At 33.1% G+C, this 20453-nt stretch overlaps 3 protein-coding genes across 6 annotated transcripts; 1 reads left to right on the forward strand and 2 right to left on the reverse strand.

Moving 5' to 3' along the window:
* Window positions 1–107: 107 nt before the first annotated feature.
* Window positions 108–4266, reverse strand: LOC141689990 (NADH--cytochrome b5 reductase 1-like). 3 transcript variants are annotated; one of them, XM_074494547.1, is made up of 10 exons: window positions 4115–4266; window positions 3729–3849; window positions 3327–3468; window positions 3134–3224; window positions 2954–3031; window positions 2162–2242; window positions 1950–2039; window positions 1574–1639; window positions 1021–1107; window positions 108–434 (listed from the first exon to the last, which is right to left on the reverse strand). In XM_074494547.1, exons 2-10 carry the CDS (start codon window positions 3835–3837, stop codon window positions 342–344), a joined length of 837 nt encoding a protein of 278 aa, XP_074350648.1. In that variant the 5' UTR covers window positions 3838–3849; window positions 4115–4266; the 3' UTR covers window positions 108–341. The 3 variants fall into 3 exon arrangements, with proteins under 3 accessions (XP_074350648.1, XP_074350649.1, XP_074350650.1); XM_074494548.1 differs by having other exon boundaries at window positions 3729–3870; window positions 4115–4254; XM_074494549.1 differs by lacking the exon at window positions 4115–4266 and having other exon boundaries at window positions 3729–4009.
* A 2271-nt stretch (window positions 4267–6537) lies between these two features.
* LOC141689986 (presenilin-like protein At1g08700) lies at window positions 6538–8292 on the reverse strand. Its single transcript, XM_074494544.1, has one exon. It carries the CDS (start codon window positions 8130–8132, stop codon window positions 6846–6848), a length of 1287 nt encoding a protein of 428 aa, XP_074350645.1. The 5' UTR covers window positions 8133–8292; the 3' UTR covers window positions 6538–6845.
* Window positions 8293–13779: 5487 nt separating this feature from the next.
* Window positions 13780–15823, forward strand: LOC141689987 (transcription factor MYB60). Of its 2 annotated transcripts, XM_074494546.1 has the most exons (5): window positions 13782–14018; window positions 14101–14311; window positions 14483–14612; window positions 14784–15211; window positions 15356–15823. In XM_074494546.1, exons 2-5 carry the CDS (start codon window positions 14137–14139, stop codon window positions 15496–15498), a joined length of 876 nt encoding a protein of 291 aa, XP_074350647.1. In that variant the 5' UTR covers window positions 13782–14018; window positions 14101–14136; the 3' UTR covers window positions 15499–15823. The 2 variants fall into 2 exon arrangements, with proteins under 2 accessions (XP_074350646.1, XP_074350647.1); XM_074494545.1 differs by having other exon boundaries at window positions 13780–14018; window positions 14784–15823.
* The last annotated feature ends 4630 nt before the right edge of the window (window positions 15824–20453 follow it).

The following is a 20453-nucleotide window of genomic DNA, read 5'->3' on the forward strand; positions in this document are numbered from 1 at the left end:
GTTTGAAGAGTAATCATAGGTCCGAGAGACTGTCCTTGCAATTTATCTAGTCCAAGTTGAAGCATCACAGATAAACTGAAGGCTTCAGTAAATTTCACCACCAAAGATAAAATAAATATTGCAGTTGAATTAATGACTTAGCAATTGGAATATCAAGAAATTCATCAAAGTACAAATTCATGCCCAATATCCTCTTTATCGAAGCTTTTGAGAGCCGTTATGTAAACAGCTGCTTCTATGAGTTACAGTTTTAATTAAAAGCAGATTAAGTGAGAACAATATTACTTGAATCCATCTCCAATCGATCAAAGAATTGGGAGAGCAAAATTCCCAGCACAAGGTCAGAACTGAAACTGCATCTCCGGTGCATATCCCAGGGCTTCAAGGTTAGCAGCCATTGCTTTGTTCATTGGTGGTGGTCCACACCTAAGAATCTGCAGGTTCAGATAATATAAGATTAGCATATGCTGGCCTTCCCTCTCTTTTTTCTTTCTATAGAAAGGGCACGTGTATGCCCATATATACAATGATTGGTGAGATGAATAGATGAACCATTTTCATATCATAGCAATCAAGTGCGACCAATTACAAAAAAATCTATCTTTGAATGCATGAAAAATAATGAGGAGAAGTCATAATATAATTCATCTACTGATATGGTGATACCTATATACAATACTTTCCCCATCTATATCGTTTTTATGATTAACTTTCAAATGTTAGTTTAACTAGTTAAAGTGACATAATCCTTATGAACTTGGAAAGGAAAATGTTGCAGTAGTTATTGTGCTTATAATATCCAAGTATGCAAGGCTTGAGCTGACACGCACTCATTCCAAAATTTTGACATGTACCAAGTGCACAAGGCACTTGCATCAGCCGGTTTAGGGGAAGTTCAACATAAATAAAAACCAATGTCAGAGATTGGCGAGATTGATTAAAATATTGAGAGATTAAAAATTATCTACGACAACTTTCCAGTGTTCTAATAAATTTAAATAAATATAGTTCGAAATATACCTGAATATCAGATGCCGGCGCTGGGCAATGCTCTTGGATCATTTCCTTGCTTACGAACCCCACACCACCATCCCAAACTTCTGGTGGCTGCAGAATTATATAAACCTATTAGTTTTAACAGTAGGTAGTAGCTCTTAAAATGGAGAGAGATGAAACTTTTTGTGAATTCAAGAGCCACGAAGAGTCCCTTGGAGCAAAAAAAATTGTTTCCCTCCTCAAATTTGATTTAAGAGCCAAGAGAGGCTCTTAGTAAGGCAAAAGTTAATTAAGGATGACAAATCTTTTATATTTGAATTAAGAATAATTAACTTTAGAATTAATCTTTAGGCTTAGAAGCTCAGAATATTTATTTATTAGCACGTGACAGATTTCTAATGAACTAACATTCTAAATCTAGCAGTGTGCCTTGTCAAATACTAAATTGTAGTATCACAAGCCTCACAATAGATAAATTAATTTTACAATATCCATCTTATTGCATTCATCAACAAAAACAAGGTGAAAAGAAAGAAGCATAATCGCTCCAGATGTGTTATAAAAAAAAGTGACTTACCTGGTTCAGCACATAGTATATTTTGAAGCGATCAGGGTAGTTTGAAGCAAGCCCGTCAAGTTCTTCCTGAAAAAATCCAAAAGGTCAAATTACATTAGTTTGAACTAGCGAGAAGCTTAGTAAATTGCTAAGTTCATTTGACAAGAACGTCAAACACAGTCTAATTCCCACGACAGGATGTTCGTATAACCTTCAAATAGAGTATAGTCTCATTCCCACAAGGGGTTTTCCATATTAATACCACAGTCAACTCACATATAATGGCTTAAACTTGGACCAGTTCATAGACCTGGTTTCTCTAATAAGGTACATTTAGAAAGGATGCCATATATTTAATTGGAACATGTCTGGGATGTAGCATATACATTACAATTACCTTTAAAAGAATGTCATCAACTGTAACATTCGCATAAATAAGATGCACCATCGTGGTATCATGTGGGTTCTCTAAGATAGCTCTAGCAACCTGAAAGTCAAACAAATTTTTCCATATCAATACCAGAATCTGAAAGATAAAATGTAGAAGCAGATATCTCTCTCTCAACAAATATAAATAAGAAATTTCATAATAATTATGTGAATTCATGCCTGAAACATCGGGGTGATGCCAGAACCACCAGCAAGCATCCCAAAGGCTCTCACTTGGCCTGGTTGATACTTAAAACGGCCCTGGTAAACATAAAAGTAAAAAATGAACCTCTTTTGCAGCAGGATTATAAATTATTAAGCACCGAGCCAACAACAATCCAATTCAGCAAATATGGTGCAGTTTGCATATTCAATAAATCAATAAAATTGATATCCAAGATCCAAAACATAAAAAGAACATCCTTTATTATATATTTTTAGCACTCAGTATACAAAAAGTCAGAAATAAAAATGAAGTAAAATTAAACTGCAGAAGATTTTAATAGCAAGTGACGTGCATGACAGTGCACTCAGAAAGATGGAGTGTTTTCTCGCCTAGCTAAAGTAAAAACCGACTTTAAACTTGAAATGCAAATCTATTTTTAATTTAAGTGGGTACAAAGGAATCCCAAGCTCGATCTATGTTGATATGGACATACTGCAGAAGTTTAATGCACATTTGCATATATTTGACCCAGTAATGGTAATATTAGAAGATATTACAGGTACGTTTTGACCCGTTTCAGTAAGATACGAAGAGACAATGTCCAGGAAATTAACATTGTTTTAGCTGCTATAATTATGTAAAACCAACTAATGAGAATATATAAAGGAACACAAAACCCAGAAAGCATTTCATGCATTGTCTTGGAACCCACAAGAGTATCAAATCAATATAGATTCCGACTTTTCCGAACACATTCAATAAAACAGTACTAGTATTTTAAAGAAGGTAATGTAGAGATCTTTTACCTTGGGTCCTTTTACTTCCATATAATCACCAACACGCATTTCACGGAAATGATGGGACATCCTTCCTTCTGGGTACATCTATTCGATCAAATTAAACCAGCAATCAGTTAAAATTCAACTTTAAACATTAGCAAAATGCAAAGTATGTTCTCCCTCGAGGAAGAAATTCAGATTAAGTACCTTTATTACCAACTCAAAATATCCAACATCAGAGTCCAATGTAGTTGGAGTGTATGGCTTTATAACATCTTCACTTTGGCTATCCTTACCCCTATACGGTAATAACAAGTTACTTGTGAATCATACAATCTCCAACAGAATAACAAAACACAAACAATATTTTGTAAAAAAGGATCAAAGTCGAACAACTAACTTGCAACTTATGTGCTGTCCAATGGGAAGGCCAAGAACAGATGTAGGATTTGGAAGCGCAAATTTGAATTTGGCAACATTATGACTCAATTGTTTGCGCTCCACAAGCTTAAATTTCTTAAAGCTATCCGCACTTAAGGATCCTTTAAAACATACCAAAAATTCAATCAATTTACAGCCACTTACAAATCATACCTGAAAAATGCGATAAATTAAATATAACAGAGAGATAAATAATCAAAATATAATCTTGTTAATCAACATTAAAATAAGAATCGAATCGTTGCAATTACAAATATTATAAGAAAAATTTTGAAAAAGAAATATAACAGGAGACAGCAATAAAGATAAAATCTCGAAAATGAAGATAGAATATTGATAGGAGGGGGGACAGAAGAGTAACCTTTAGATTTCTTGGAGTTAAAAAGAAAGGCAGCAGTGGCAGCAACAACAACAGCAGCAACAGCAACACCCACAAGCTGGATCTCAGATAATCCCATATAACCCCCCATTGTTAATGCCACCTGAAAGAAGCAAGAAAATTGCTGGTGGGGTTTAATAATAAAAACCCCTATTTTATATTTAGATAGATATAATAATTCCAGCCAGTTAGTCTTAGTCAGAGTCAGCCAATGAAGAAAATCAACAACATTGAGGGGCGGGGGGTGAGTCAAGAAAAGTGAGCGCCATGCTTACACAATGGCTGGCTATAAAATAAAATATATAATTTATAAAATATATAAAGGAGGATATGTAGATGTATACAAAAGTGGTAAATAAAATGCTTACACAAATAAACGTGAATGATGGAAGAGCGGCCGCCGCCTAGCAGCACCTGGTTTTGGGGTCGACCGCACGGTACACTGATTTGAGCAACCCCAAGTTTTATACACAGATGATCCACCCGCTTGATTCTAATATATTTGTTTGACTTTTTACACCCCCGAAATATAATCTCCTTGCGTTACGCGCAGGATCGGATCGGGTTTCGTAAGATTTAAATCCGATTTATTATATATCGGTTCGAAACGGGTTCGGGTTTAAATATTAAAAACAAAGATCTAAATCCGATTTATCGGGTTTTTTCGGGTTTCGGGTCGGTTTCGCGTTTAATTCAAATATTTTAAAAATAATTAATTAAAAAATAAAAAATTTATATTATTATACAAATGTGGTTTTTTGAATGTGAAGTATATAAAAATAGTACTTTATATAATCTCCTTTTCGGTTTTAAAAATTACGGTTTTATTGATTAATGGTGCTCCGCCAATTCAATTTTAGAACCCGATTCATTACTACATGTTTTTCTTATTAAAATTAATATATTAAGCGTAATAAATTAAGTATTCTTATTTTTTTAAATACATCTGATTAGTTTTGATTAATTATTCCGATTAATTACCGAATATTTGATTAATCACTACAACATGTTTTCACCGAATAATTATGATTCCCGTATTTTAGAACATCAAATATAATGATTAATTTTTTCAAATCATTTTATTTTCTTATATATATATATATATTAAACCAAAAGTGTTTTTTGAAAATGAATTTAAGATTATATTAATTTAGAAATAAAATAGATAAATTTTAGGGGGGTTTCGAAAACTACCCAATTCTAAAAATATTTTTACAAAAATATTGTAACTTTTTAAAAATAAATTGCAAAAAAAATATTTTTATTTGCAAAAATACGATTTTCTACAACTTAATGTAAATTCAACAAATTTCTGCAATCACGTACAGACTCAAAAGCAACAAAAAAACAAAAAAAGTTAGATAAAACTAGTTGGATATCAGGTTGGTTGCACCTATTTTTTCACAAAATTTAGTATTTTTAGTAATTTCTTTAAAGTTTATAGGCCATGAAGTGAATGCGGAAATTTTCAAATAAGAATAAATAAAATGTATCTTAAAAGTATTTTACAAGTATCGTATATGGGTGTTTATACTCAAATCATCCCTTGCGATGAATAATGTCACATTAATTTATTGGATATTCTACTCAAGGTTTCTCCCTGTTCTTTCACGAACAGATAACCATTTACACCATCACCAAGCAGCACACCAGTTAGATATATCATCCAATGATTGGTAAATTTTATAAATGTAGCTCCACCACACACACTAAGCATTTAAAACAAGACTCTGGAGAAATTCGATTTCGGCATTTCACCTTTTTCAAGTAACACACTATCAATAACTCACACAAATTGATAAGTATAGACGAGACAGATCATTCCCTAACCTCTCTCAACCAGTCCAGGATTTTTGCCTATTAACATGTCGTGCACACATACAAAGCATATTTCCTGACTTCAGATTACCAGACACACATATGTCAGGATATATATATAATTAGCATACATAGAATTTAAGTCTGCATTAACTATATGAATCACATAACTTGGAAATCTATAACACATAATGTGAAAAATATGCCTCAAGCTTCAATCATCAAATTGGAAAGCACAACAAATACACTTCGTTTCAGGTAGTTGCATAGGGAAATCCGAGTCCCTTTCCTTGAAGTTGGATACATCATACTAAATACGTGAACCCTGTAAGAAGCCAACACTAAATGGATAAATGTTACTCCGCCACAAACTAAGCATTTACATAAGCCTCTGGAGGGAACCAATTTATGCATTTACCTTTTACAAGGAATCACACAGTCAACAACTTGAACAAATGGAATATACACATGGAACATAGATCATTACTCATTAGCTAACCTCAGTCAAGGATTTTTGCAAATTAACAAGTCATGCACAGATACAAGCATATTTCCCAGCTTCAGATTAACAGAGTATGAAGGAGGAATACAATATCCTTTGTTTTCAATTAACCCTGCTTTATGTCACATGATGCACACAGTCATGAAGTTGGACTTGACAACAGCTCAAACAATATTTCTAAGTAAATCAAACTAATGACCTATCATCTTGCCAAAGATTTTTCCATATGTTGAGAACTTGAGATATATAATTAGTACGTGTGAATTTATGCAAGTATTTCCTATGCAATCTCAAAATTTGGAAATCTACACTACACTATGTGAAAATATGCCTCAAGCTTCAATCATCAATTCAAAAGCACAAGATATAGGCTTAGTTTTAAGGTACAATTGCATAAGAAAACCTAAGTCCGTTTCATTGAAGTTGGAGAGGTCATATAGTTAATATGTAGACTCTTTAGGAAGCAAATACTAAATGCCAAAATAACAAAAAGAGATCTACATGTTAGATTTTTTAGCTTGATACTGAAGATCAATTTTGAACAACTTACAATTAAGAAAGTTAATCCCACTCTGCCAAATTCGCTTTAAAGCAATAGAAAAGCTGATTGAACCGGATATAAACACACAATCAGCGCGAAGCTAAAATATCATCTCTAAAGTGGACACTACTATCTTGGAGGAATCCACCTCTTCATAAAGAAAAGTTGTTTCTATTCTCTTCCAACACTACATCCTTAAACAACAGACATCTTGCAATAAATATTCAGGCTTCAAATTTTAAAACATCATCAAATTTGTTGATATTCCAACAACAAAGGGTTCCATTATCAACCGAGTTAGGAAGTAAAACATGATGCCTAGTGCGATAGAAATAGGCAGGGCGGGTAGAGCTTGGCGATGCACAGCTAACAAAATAAGAGTGCAACCCAGACCCGATATAATTGCTAGATAACAAGCATACACAGTCATCAAATCATACATTGCAGCTCTACCCACAAGAACGCTATAGAAAACAAAGTCACCAAGACCAAGCTTAATTCCTCGACTTGTAGTCATTTCGGTATCCAAGTCATCTCCCCTCACCTCACCTGCAGCATCCCCCATTCCTAACAATTCAATCAGCGGAGAAATCTCTCCTTGCACATCTCGTCCCTCATTTTCTAAACCGCCCCTTTCCCGTGAACTAGGCACCAACGGAGTACTCTCCCCTTCAACGTCATCACTATCAATCTGAACAGAAGTATACTCCACACCACTATTCCTATTCCGACTTTCACCTCCCCTAGCAACCATTTCAACCTCAACAGACTCCGAATCCGAAACCCCGCCAACCAACATCCCCAAACCAGTCCTCCCACCCTGATTCCCACTTGTAACCACTGGCCTCGCCTCATAAATCAAAGCCGGAAGCTCCCCATCCCTACTCGACGCCAACTCAACCAAAATCTTAAGCGGCCCACCTGGCGCCAAAACAGCAACCAAATCATACAATGCCAACGCCACCAACAACGTCCACGTAGTCCACTCAGGCAACTTAGTAAACCAAGCCGCAACAATAATCCCCAAAACAACCATATAACTCTGCCTCAAGAAAATCGGAAAACCCTCCGAAAACAGCGAAAGCACACCCACAACAGTAAAATTAACCAACAGCACAAAACAAGTAATTGAATCAACTGGTATCGAAAAATACTGAATCACGCTCAGAAAAATAGACCCACCCATTGTCCCAAGCACAAAAAAAGCAGAGAAACGCATATAATTTTTCAAGAAACTAGTAAAATTATAATAATACAATAGTACTAAAAGGAAAGTAACAGCAGCGATTAGAATAACAAAGACAAGGGCATTGAGAAGCGAGCCTTCAAGCTTCTGGGTCGTTGAATCTGAGGATGTTTCCACGTAGACAAGATTGGCGGCGGTTCGGATCGGGTCGGAGTTCGAATTAGAGGAAGATGAGAGTGTGTAGACTAAGAGAACGACGAGGAACATGCAAATAGATACAGGGGACATAACGCCTATGATTTCCGACCCGAGTGACTCGAGAATGCTGCCGGATTCCATTTTGCGGGAGGGTTTTGATCGGAAATGTAATTAGGGTTGTAGATGTAGGGGAGTGTGTGTAATTGTCATTTGTGTTTCATTTGTTGACAGTAAGGTCAATATTGCATGTTTTGATTTAGGATATTGATTTCTCTAAATTGGTAGCTTTTTTTACTAATACCGCGTATAGCATTATGAAATTTTTGGAAAGAGTCAAATATTTTTGGTAATGGTATAGAAAAATTATGCACTTTTGATACAAATATCTATGATTAAATAAATTTTGGGAGTCATGGCTATTACATAAGTTATGGAGATTGATGAAATAAATTTTCGGAATCATGAGTGCTTAAAAAGTTATAAAGATCGATGAAAGTGAATTTTTGGAATCATGGATTCATGAATTTAGTGAATGAGAATATTATTGATAAGCATTATTGATGCAGTTTTAAAGGATCTACTGGATGCAACAAATGCTCTTGGAAAGAAAATGTGGGTTGAAGCATAATTAGAAAAATGACACTTAAAAAATTGAAGTTTGATTCAATTTCACGATCCTTATTTAATTGACGCAATCGACAGATGCTACAGGCCTTTAGGGGTTAGTGAAATTAAGAATAATGAAATTACTCTTGACACCGCAATTAAAGTATACTCCCTCCGATGTTCCTATATTGACTTTCGGTACTGTTCACGCGGTAAACGATTGACTACTAATTTACGTCTAATCTATAATATCAAATATAGTCATGAATATATTAAAATTTTTATATTTAATACTAATACGAATTTAAAGATATTAACGATCAAAAGTGTGCATTGGCAAACGTGTCTAACACAAAGAGGAAACGTTTTTAGGGACGGAGGGAGTACTACCTTCGTCCCATGGGATTCTTTACGTTACTATTTGTGCATATTTCGAGACTTATATAAAGTATAGTTTCATAATATTTTTTTAAAATATTTTTTTTGAATAAAAATTTAAACATAAATTTTTATTCAGAAAAAAAAATTGAAAAAGATAATAGAGTTATATTTTAAAAGAGTATTGAAAAGCGTGTCAAAAAGGACCGTATAAAATTCAACCAAACAGAGTAATTTTTTATTGATCCAATCAATGTCAGCTAGAGCGGGCAATCGAATGTGGAATCGTTACCTGCAATTTATTGCATCTTCATTCAGACAATCTTGGTTTTGGCAGAATCTTTGTGAAGGTGGTTGGAATATGATTGCTTTTGAAGAGGCATTTGATACTTTTTTATTTTTGTTGTCTTTGGATATACGGGAAATAAGGGAATCACATTTGCGCAACATTCCCCTACTTCTTTCAAGGAAGATATAAGAAGGAATATGCTGCCATTTGATATTGCTGGTGAAGCAGAAAATGATGTAGAAAATCAAGCTACTAAAATGGGTTACTCTTGTCATTATCTAGTTACCAGATGCGCGTCAAGTACAACAAGGTTTGAAGACAAACTTGGAGATTTTATTTAGGTGGCATATTTGAGACAGACTGGGAAGAGTAAGTATCATTAACAACATATTTTCTAACTTTCACCTTGAAAAGGTGGTGAAATTTTGGGCCTCCGATAATATATTATAACTTCCTACATCGATAATAATAAAAGTATTTAAGATTTTTATTGATTAAAGTCAATAACTAATGTGTATCAAATCGCTAGTTTTTTCAGACTAACCTGTTGTGGGCCGTTAGGTCCGGCACGCATTTGGTTGTGGGCTTGAGTATTATAAATGATATCAGAACTCTGCCCGGTCGGAAGTTGTAATATCCCGTATTTTTTTGAATTAGATTGATAATGGAATAATAGAATTAAAAAGGATTAAAATCAGATAAGAACTAAGATTTAAAATTGAATTAAAATAATGGGCCTCAAATTTGGATCAAATTCTAATATGGATAAATTGTAGGTTAAGATTTAGGGTTTTGTATCGTTATAAATACACCATATTCGTATTCATCGTCTTTTTTATTAAAATTCGTAGTGCTCTTCTCAACATAAATCAGCAATCTTGTAAAATTTGTAGAAAATTCATCGTAAGTTGGAATTCAGTGATCCTGAACTTTTCGTAAAGGTCTTTTCGTTATCTACAACTTTTGTGTTTAGTCTTTTCAAAGATAATGTCTTTTAGAGGGTCAAAAAGAGTAAATTCAGATCTGGTCAGGCTTTGAGGTAAGTACTTTTTTAACTTACTTTTATTTTGGGAAAAATTTTGATACTCTGATTTTCGAATTCCGTATAAGATATAAGAATTATGTTTCAAACTATATAAGAAATAAGATACGAGAATCTTTTGAAACCTAATCTCTATGTTTTCGAACATGTTCGTAATTTACGCTATAATTTCGGAACTAGCCTTAGATACCCTTAGTACGCGTACGAGTGTGCAATTTTAGATACCTATTAAGGGCGCGTAATTATTGAATTTTAAATGCCGACCACTGGAAAAGTGTGGTATAAAGAATAAGAATAAAAATTAAATGCCGGCTACTGGTAAAGTGTGGCCGTAGATCAAGACCGTGGTATTTATAAGAATTATCGTTTCGTTCTGTTTTATTTTGTTCTGATCTGTTTTAAAATCTGTTATGTTCTGTTTTAAATTCTCAATTTTGAAATATAAAACTTTGGGTAGGATTATTTTACAAAAAAATTTATAAAATTATTATTGTTTTGAGAAAAAATCATTTTATTAAAACAACCATTGTTTTCCGGTTAAATAGTTAGTCAATTTGTACTTGTTGGGCTTTATATCTCATCATTTTAATATTTCAGGTTTCGCCTAAGATTCGAGTTGGATATCATTGGAGTTTCGAGAACTTAAAATTGGACTAGATTGACTTTTGGACTTTCGCTTTTAGTTGCACTTTTGTTATAGAAACCTTTGTAATAGAATTTTGGATTAATAATTGTATTTTGTATTAGTTTAGATTTAGAATTAATAGTCCGAAATTGCGAGTTGTTACAGAAGTGCAGAGGCACTGCCCGGGTTCCATATGCGTGTGTTTGTGAGATCGACGAGGACGTCGATCCTCTAAGAGGGGGTTTTTGTAACATCCTACATTATGTGTGCACATTGCACATAGGTCGAGTTGTCCGGGTTAGAGCCATTTTAGTAACTCGAACCAATTAAATCGGTTTGAAAATTGACAACCCGACCCATAAAAAATAAAAATGCAACCCAAACTTACCCTTTATTCATCGGTTTCGTTCGTTTTGGGTTGGGTTGAACGGTTTGTTAAGAGGTACTTATAATAAATAATTGATATAAAATATATTTATGTATGAGACTACTTGTGGAGACATACAAATCCGCAAACAAAATTATGTTATGCGTCATTAGAGAATTTTTTTTATATATATTTCGAGATACATAGCATTACTCTAGGTTAAACTCTTAGATTTATTCGTAGTAAAATGTGTTTTATACACAAAAAAAGTACAAAGGATTTCTAATGGTGTATGAAAAATAAATTATATAATTGACTATAATTGATATGCAACAAATTTAGTTTGAAATTGAACAACATATTAATACAAGAAGTATATGATAGAGATGTACATAGTATATATTTATATGAATAAATTAAAAAATCGGGCTGGTTTAGTTAAAAATAACTTAAAACCCATACACAACCCATTAAAGTCAGGTTAACATAATTTTAACTCAACCTAATATCGGGTTATAACAGCTCAGTTTAATCGACCGAAAATAGGGTTGGGTTGGGTCAGTTTAATCGGTTTTGTCAACCCATATTCACCCCTATCCCACGTCGATAAAAATAAGAGTGTTAGATACCTTTATAGATACAAATAAACAACTAATGTAAACCAGATCGCTAGCTTTTTTCAAACTGACCTGTGGTGGGTTGTTGGGTCCGATACGCATCCGGTTGTGGGCTTGGATGTTATAAAATAGGTTACGTGACAACCCGAATCGAATCCCGAGCCTTTTTCAAAAACCGGGTCAAGTCCCGATTACGAGTCTGAAATAAGCCGAAGCATATTGTCCCGAGTGCAGCCAACTTGGATTACGACAAGCCCACCACAGGCCTCCAAAAGATCATGATTTGTTGGTGCACACAGTAGTAATAGTAGTTTGACTTATAAACTGAACAGAAGTCCCAAATTTTCTCGATATGGAACTGGGGTGTTACAATAATAAACAGTGACAATGCAAATAAATTAATTTTGTACTCCGGAAACAAAACACAAGGGTAAAGAAGTAAATGCAGAATGAGAGAGTAAAGAATTAATTGAAAGGAAAGTAAAGGGCAGAGAAGTAATTGTAAAGGAGAGACAGATAAAATAAGAAGGGAAAGAAGAGAGAAATTATATTTATGAAAATTATTATTGAAAATACTCTTTTAAGATTTTGGGAGAGAGAACCTCTCGAATTTTTCGTTAAATATTTCTCGGTAAGTGCTCTTTATAATTAAGTTTGGTTGTTGGAGTAAATTAGAGTTATCGTGTTAAATTGATAGTCAGTACTTTTTATAATTAAGTTTGGTTATTATTTAAATTTACTTAAATAAAGATTTAGAAGATACATATTCCGACAATTAAAATGAACTATTAAAATACATTGTATATAAGAAATATACTCCAACAATTCATTTAGAAGTAAAGGTTCTTCTCACATTTTTTTATAAAAAAACATTTAAAACACTTTCGATATTCATTTCACTTGTAAGTTCACTTTTGGATTGTTATCAAAATTGTGGTAAACAAATATATGGTGTTAAAAAGTCGGGGGCCCTTTGTTCTCTTATCTGGCGCTGCCACAACACCCCCTCTTGTCCTAAACTAACTTTTTTCAAGAGCAGGAATACTTTTTTTTTCAAGAGCACAAACAAAATGATCGTGGGAGCAGCAGTACTCCTAAGTTTGTAACCGGTGATTGGAAGTCTTAACAGAAGTTGCTATTTGCATTGTCACAAATTAGATATATTTAAGACTTTCGTCCACAATTCTAATAACAACCGAGTCAGAATACTTTTAACTTCATTCTAGCTTCTCAGGGATATCGCTTTAATTTTAGAAATCAGTTGTTGGTGCTGAGGAACATATGACAGTAAAAATTTTACAGTTGCTATAAAAACCAGTAACAGTTACTTACACCAGCATCCAGGATTTGATGGAAGAAACTAATTGTACGCCATGATTTATGATGATAAATTTGTATTTTTTATGGCTGTGAGCTGCACTCCAGGGATAAATACTTCTTGGAATAGGCCATGATAGGGGTAGTGTGTCGGCCAAAACTCCCGAGTCCATCCATAGCAGATCACCACAAATAGGGGCTGATGAATCAGTATTCAGTTCAGTGGTAATTGCCTGAACAATCCTAATTGTAAGTTATTCGACTTCGGAATCAGAATCAAACTTGTTGCAGTCTGTTGTGGAGACTGGAGACAGCAGATAGACCTGTCTTCTAGAAAAATAAGTCAGTATTACTACTTTCGAATTTCACTTATGAGTCGGTTAATTTTTTTAGGCAGACCTACTAGAGTCAAACAGGCCCTTCAATGCATTATAGCGAGGACCATATTTAATAAGAGTAGACTATTGGTGCAAAATTGAATTTGTTAGATTTAAACATGAATATGATGTTTTAAAATGATATTAATGAGCAGCTTGCCAGCTAACCTAAATTATTAACTACCAATTCTTGTTGAGTGCAGAGTTAATAGAGGAGAATTGTAAAGCTTTCCATCTCGGCGAGTTTTAGATTAGCAACCTGCTTAAGCAAGTGATCTTCAGTGGGAAAAAAAGAGAGAGAGAAATGGAGTAGCAGAAAAGAAATTCCTCTCTTTATTGTATAATTTCTATTTTCAGGGTCATTGACTTCTATTGATGACCATTTTTTTTAATAAAGGTTTCCAGAAAGGTAAGCATTTTCCTCTTCTTTAGATCACCTTTGTGTGTGTCTTTTTAATAAACATTCACATGTTCATGTCACTATTTTGTAGAGAGCTGGTTCTTAATAGCTAAAACACAGAAGTTATATGCACACACATACAGCAGGAGGGAGAGGAAGAGAGAGAACTATGGGGAGGCCTCATTGCTGTGACAAAGTTGATATCAAGAAAGGTCCATGGACCCCTGAGGAAGACATCATTTTAGTCACCTACATCCAAGAACATGGTCCTGGAAATTGGAGATCTGTGCCTACCAACACTGGTAAGCAGTCATCAACTCGGATCACTTTAATAAGAAAAAATTTGTGTGTTATAATTCTGTAACTTTTCTTTTGAATTTGAAACTCTATATGAATAATTTGCGGATATCTGTTACCAAGACAATAGGATAATGAATAATCGTAGCTGATCTTTGTTTTGAAACAAATGAAAGGGTTGCTGAGGTGCAGTAAAAGTTGCAGACTGCGGTGGACTAATTACCTGCGGCCAGGAATCAAGAGAGGCAACTTTACCCCACATGAAGAAGGAATGATCATCCATCTCCAATCTTTACTTGGTAACAAGTATGCTCATTTCAGTATTTTTCTCTCCACTTTCTTTTAGTTTCTTTAGAAAACACGGCTTCGTACTTGTGATGTTGTACATGCATGGCCAGTTCAGTTCAAATTCAATAGTAGCATTTATTGTCATCAAATACATAAGTAATGAATGTTGCAATAATAATATATGGTCAGATGGGCAGCCATAGCTTCATACCTTCCACAAAGAACAGATAATGATATAAAGAATTACTGGAACACACACTTGAAGAAGAAGATCAAGCAGACAGCTTCTTCCGATGATCCGGTTCCCCACTTACTAGCATCATCAGATCATTCCACTCATCATCGGAAAAGGAAAATATCTGATATAGTCACAAGTGATCCTGCAACAACAGATCTTACTTTCCACAATAAAAGTTCCAGTTCAAATATCTACGCCTCGAGCACAGAGAATATCTCAAGGCTCCTTCCTGGTTGGATGAGATCTTCCTTGAAAACAACAGGAGATACTAATGCTGTTGATGCTTTCTCTGGTGGTGGCTCCCAGGAAAACATGATTGGAGACTCTTTAGCAACAGTTCCTCTACGTGATTATCGCCTTAAGACTGAGCAATCACAAGGTGAAGAATTAATGTCTAATGACGTGTTTGAATCCTTATTATCATTTGATAAATTAAACACCACCATTGGCAATTGGGATCCCAAGAATCCTTTTTCTCACAAATGTTCAGATGATGATGCTAACATTAAAGATGATTATGTAGATGTCAAGCATATGAGAAATTCAAGGCCAGCTGATGATCATAAGAATAATCACCCTCCATTTCCTTTTCTTGAGAATTGGCTCTTTGATGAAGCCTCTAATGGTCAAGTGGGAGACATGATGGAACTTCCTTCCATTTTCTGATGAATATGTACACCGTTGTTGTTCATACTCAATCTCCTCTTTCTTTCTGCAGAGTAATCTTTGTCTGCTTGGTTCTAAAAGTTGGAATCTCTTGGCAAATTGTAACTTGTCATAATTAAAAATATTATTGATAAAAATTTATCAAGACTGTTACATATTGAGCTGTTAATCCGCGGTTCTTATTTCTTATATACACAGCAAGAACATCCCTCGCAGTAGTTTGTTTAAAGGCCTTGGCCTTAAATCTATATGCTCTATTAAGCTGGTTTGTATGAATTGACTGTGGAGCAGTAATAAGATACAGACTTATGTAATGCTTTTATCATATATGTGAGCAGCTCCTGATGCATTATGCAACCAAAATGAGGTTGGTTTAAACTGCAGGCTAACGCTTGAGTTATAGCAGAGGGGCCTATACCAAAGATGAGTACTCTTCCAGTTCCAGGCATATAAAGAAAAGGTCTCGACAAAGATCATTAGTCCATTTTCGAATTAGTGAAGGCAGAGTTTTCGAATATCATGAATGACTAATATGCATATAGATTTGTTTTTTGGTATAATATTTTGGAGAAAAGAGTTAAAATCGAACTCTAAACGACTAAAGCTTTTGATGCACTCTTAGAATAGTCTAAAAGCTGTTAAATATTCGTTAATTACTACTAAAAACAGTAGATAACAATAAAGTGTCACGAAAGTCATGCAAACAGTAGAGAGAAGAAAGTGAAACAAGTACTCCCTCCGTCCCACCAGGATGTTTACATATCTGGTGGGCACGGAGACCAATATATATATATATAAAAGTAGGTAAAGTAATGAAAAATGATGAAAAGTGGTTAAAGTAGTGGGACCTATTACTATTTAATAATAGATTTGAGAGAGTGGAGGAAGTTATTGGGTGTAATAGTGTTTTATATTATTAAAAGCTTACTATTTTTGGAATGTAAAGAAATGGATGGGACGGCCCAAAATAGTAACTGTAAAGAAATGGATGGGACAGAGGGAGTAGTTGGTCTCAACAAACAGCCCATGCATGGATGGATCCATGCAATCTTTCATGTTTTCAAGCCAAGGGAAACATGTGAACTCCTTTGACCTTTCGGTGCCTCTCCCATGCACAAATTTAACACTACTTAAACTTGAGTAACATTGGAGAAAAATATCTTTGAGTAATAATTAACATAAAGTTGCGCTCTTTAAGTGGCCAGCAATGGTAGGTAGCCTCGCCAATAATACATATGAACACTACTTAATACTTCTGAAAGTGAAATGTGTGATCTAATCCTCCCATTTTTCCCACATTCTTACACATCTTTTGGTATCCACTGATTTCTCTTTCATACATTACTTGCTGAGAATGCATACACACGTTGAAATAGATTATTATAACGTCATACCTTACGTCCTAAATGTACATGCTTAGGTAAACAACAAATCAGTGTAATCTTTGATAAATTGTGAAAGTGTCACATAATAGTCTGGTCTTTGATCACATAATACTCTGGTTCTCTGATCTTGATCATTAAAAAGACAGCAACAAGGCAATTTTTTAGGATCCTTGTATGTACTGGTACTGCATTATAAACCTGAATTTGCATTCTTTTTTGTTTTTCTCATTGATGTTTATTTAATGTTTTCTTTAATTATTTCTGACACCAAGCCCCGTGATAATCCAAACAAAATTTTTTTGTCTGTGAATACTTAAACTGGAACACTAGAATTTACTGATCAGTTTTTTTGCTAATTCTTATTGCATATTTTGGACTGAAGCTGGAATGATGGACATTTATTAGAAGTTAGAAGTATATTTTGGCAGGCATCTGGAAATGGTAGTTCAGATTCTGCTTAAAACTTGTTGCTTTCTAATTCTGATTCCACACTTTTAATATTTGAACTTTTTAAGTTCGACGTTTCATTACTGTTGTAAGATTGTTTAGATATTTCCAATTTTTGGATATCTCAACAAAAAATTGTACGTTAATAATAGTACACTTGTTTGTTTACACAATGGGTGGGACTTGGGAGATTTTAAAAAAATAATGTGATGTCAATTTTTTATAATATACCAAGTTCGATGTTTTGGGCAATATAAAAAGAAATGGAAGGGAACGTCCAAAAATGAAAGTGAAGCAAGGTTGGTAGTATACACTAGATGACGCCTAATATTGAAGCCTTTTATCACTGCAGTAAAATTTTATACAATAATATTGTTAGAACCAACAAAAAATATTATTATAGTTGGGTTATTCTTTAATAGAGGTTGTCAAATAATTTTTGAATTTTAAAAATTAATTAAAAACTATGTATTATATATCTTGATACATGAATTTAAAATATATATTATAACTTTTGGAGACAAATTATGTAACATAATATCAAATACATGAATTTTTTGAAACAAATTGACAAGAAGGTAATTATACGGGCGCGCAAACTAATGGGGCCGCAATTTTTTATTACAACAAGGAGATTATTCCTACGTAGAATATTTTTATGTAGAGGTTCTACCGTATTTCCCTCGTGTATGTTCATGTTGGTTGTTTGTTGGATTCCAGGTTAAATAAATTCGAACAAATTCGTTTAAATTGGTCAATTATAGGTTAACAGAATTAGAGTTGTTCACGAATCGAGTCCAACCGAGTTTTGATCGAACCGAGCCGAGTTTTAGTTCTTTTTCTGACGAACCGAGCAGAGCTTTCTTAACGAACAGAAAACCGTGTTCGAGCTCGAGCTCGTTAACGAACGAGCCGAACACGAGTTTTTATCAAACAAAATCGAGTCGTGTCAAACCGAGCCGAACATGAGCCGAACACGAGCTTTCTTCATCAAACCGAGCCGAGTCGAGTCGAGCCAAACCGAGCCGAGCTGAAGTAAAAAATTCTTGTCAAAATACCGGTTGACTGTTAAAATAACAAACCAAATACATTTTTTTTTCTAAAATTTTTGTGTATCACTAAAATATATAGATCTTAACACCCGTACGGTTGGATCATTCATAAATATTTGTTAAAAAATTAAAATGTTAATGTGAGCCTAAACACTAGTTACAAGTACTGTTCAAACCATTGGTTGATTATCCAAATAACAAACAAAATAAATTTATTTTTTTCTATATTATTTAACATATCATTAAAATATATAAATCTTAACATCAGTATGGCTGGATCATTCATAAATATTTTTTAAAAAATCGGAACATTAATACGAGACTAAACAGTAGTTACAAGTATTGATCAAAACACCGGTTGACTGTTAAAATAACAAACCAAATACATTTATTTTTTTTCTAATTTTTTTTTCATATCACTAAAATATATAGATCTTAACATCAGTACGGTTGAATAATTCATAAATATTTTTTTAAAAATTAAAATATTAATATGAGCCTAAACACTAGTTACAAAAACTGTTCAAACCATGGGTTCATTATCAAAATAACAAACAAAATAGTTTTTTTTTAAAATTTTTTATCATATCACTAAAATATATAGATATTAACATCTGTACGGTTGGATCATTCATAAATATTTTTTAAAAAATCGAAACATTAATAAGAGACTAAACACTAGTTACAAGTATAGGTTAAAACACCGGTTGACTGTTAAAATAACAAATCAAATATATTTATTTTTTTCTAAAAATTTTGTCATATCACTAAAATATATAGATTTTAACATCCGTACGGTTGGATCATTTATAAATATTTTTTAAAAAATTGAAATATTAATATGAGCCTAAACACTAGTTATAAGTACCGTTCAAACCATTGGTTGATTATCAAAATAACAAACAAAATAAATTTATTTTTTTTGAATTTTTTTATCATATCACTAAAATATATAGATCTTAACATCCGTACGGTTGGATCATTCATAAATATTTTTAAAAAAATCGAAACATTAATACGAGACTAAACACTAGTTACAAGTATAGGTCAAAACACCGGTTGACTGTTAAAATAACAAACCAAATACATTTATTTTTTTCTAAAATTTTGTCATATCACTAAAATATATAGATCTTAACATCCGTACGGTTGAATCATTCATAAATATATTTTTAAAAATTGAAATATTAATATGAGCCTAAACACTAGTTACAATTATTGTTCAAACCATTGGTTCATTATCAAAATAACAAACAAAATAAATTTATTTTTTTCTAAAATTTTTATCATATCACTAAAATATATAGATCTTAACATCCGTACGGTTGGATCATTCATAAATATTTTTTAGAAAATCAAAACATTAATACGAAACTAAACACTAGTTACAAGTATAGGTTAAAACACCGGTTGACTGTTAAAATAACAAACCAAATATATTTTTTTTTCTAAAAATTTTGTCATATCACTAAAATATATAAATCTTAACATCCGTACGGTTGAATCATTCATAAATATTTTTTAAAAAATTGAAATATTAATATGAGCCTAAACACTAGTTACAAGTACTGTTCAAAACATGGGTTCATTATCAAAATAACAAACAAAATAAATTTATTTTTTCTAAATTTTTTATCATATCACTAAAATATATAGATCTTAACAACTGTACGGTTGGATCATTCATAAATATTTTTTAAAAAAATCAAAACATTAATACGAAACTAAAAACTAGTTACAAGTATAGGTCAAAACACCGGTTGACTGTTAAAATAACAAACCAAATACATTTATTTTTTTCTAAAAATTTTGTCATATCACTAAAATATATAGATCTTAACATCCGTACGGTTGGATCATTTATAAATATTTTTTTAAAAATTGAAATATTAATATGGGCCTAAACACTTGTTAGATATATTTGAGATGTCATGTCTAATATGATTCATGTTTAGTTTTCAGATCTTAACAAACATGATATATCAGGACTTACTGAAATCATGACTTACTGGAAGTCAGAACTTAATATCAGATCTTAAGGTCATATCAGAACTTAAGTGCGGGAAGACTT

Source organism: Apium graveolens, chromosome 10 (genome assembly GCF_009905375.1).
Source record: "Apium graveolens cultivar Ventura chromosome 10, ASM990537v1, whole genome shotgun sequence".
Classification (NCBI taxonomy): Eukaryota; Viridiplantae; Streptophyta; class Magnoliopsida; order Apiales; family Apiaceae; genus Apium; species Apium graveolens.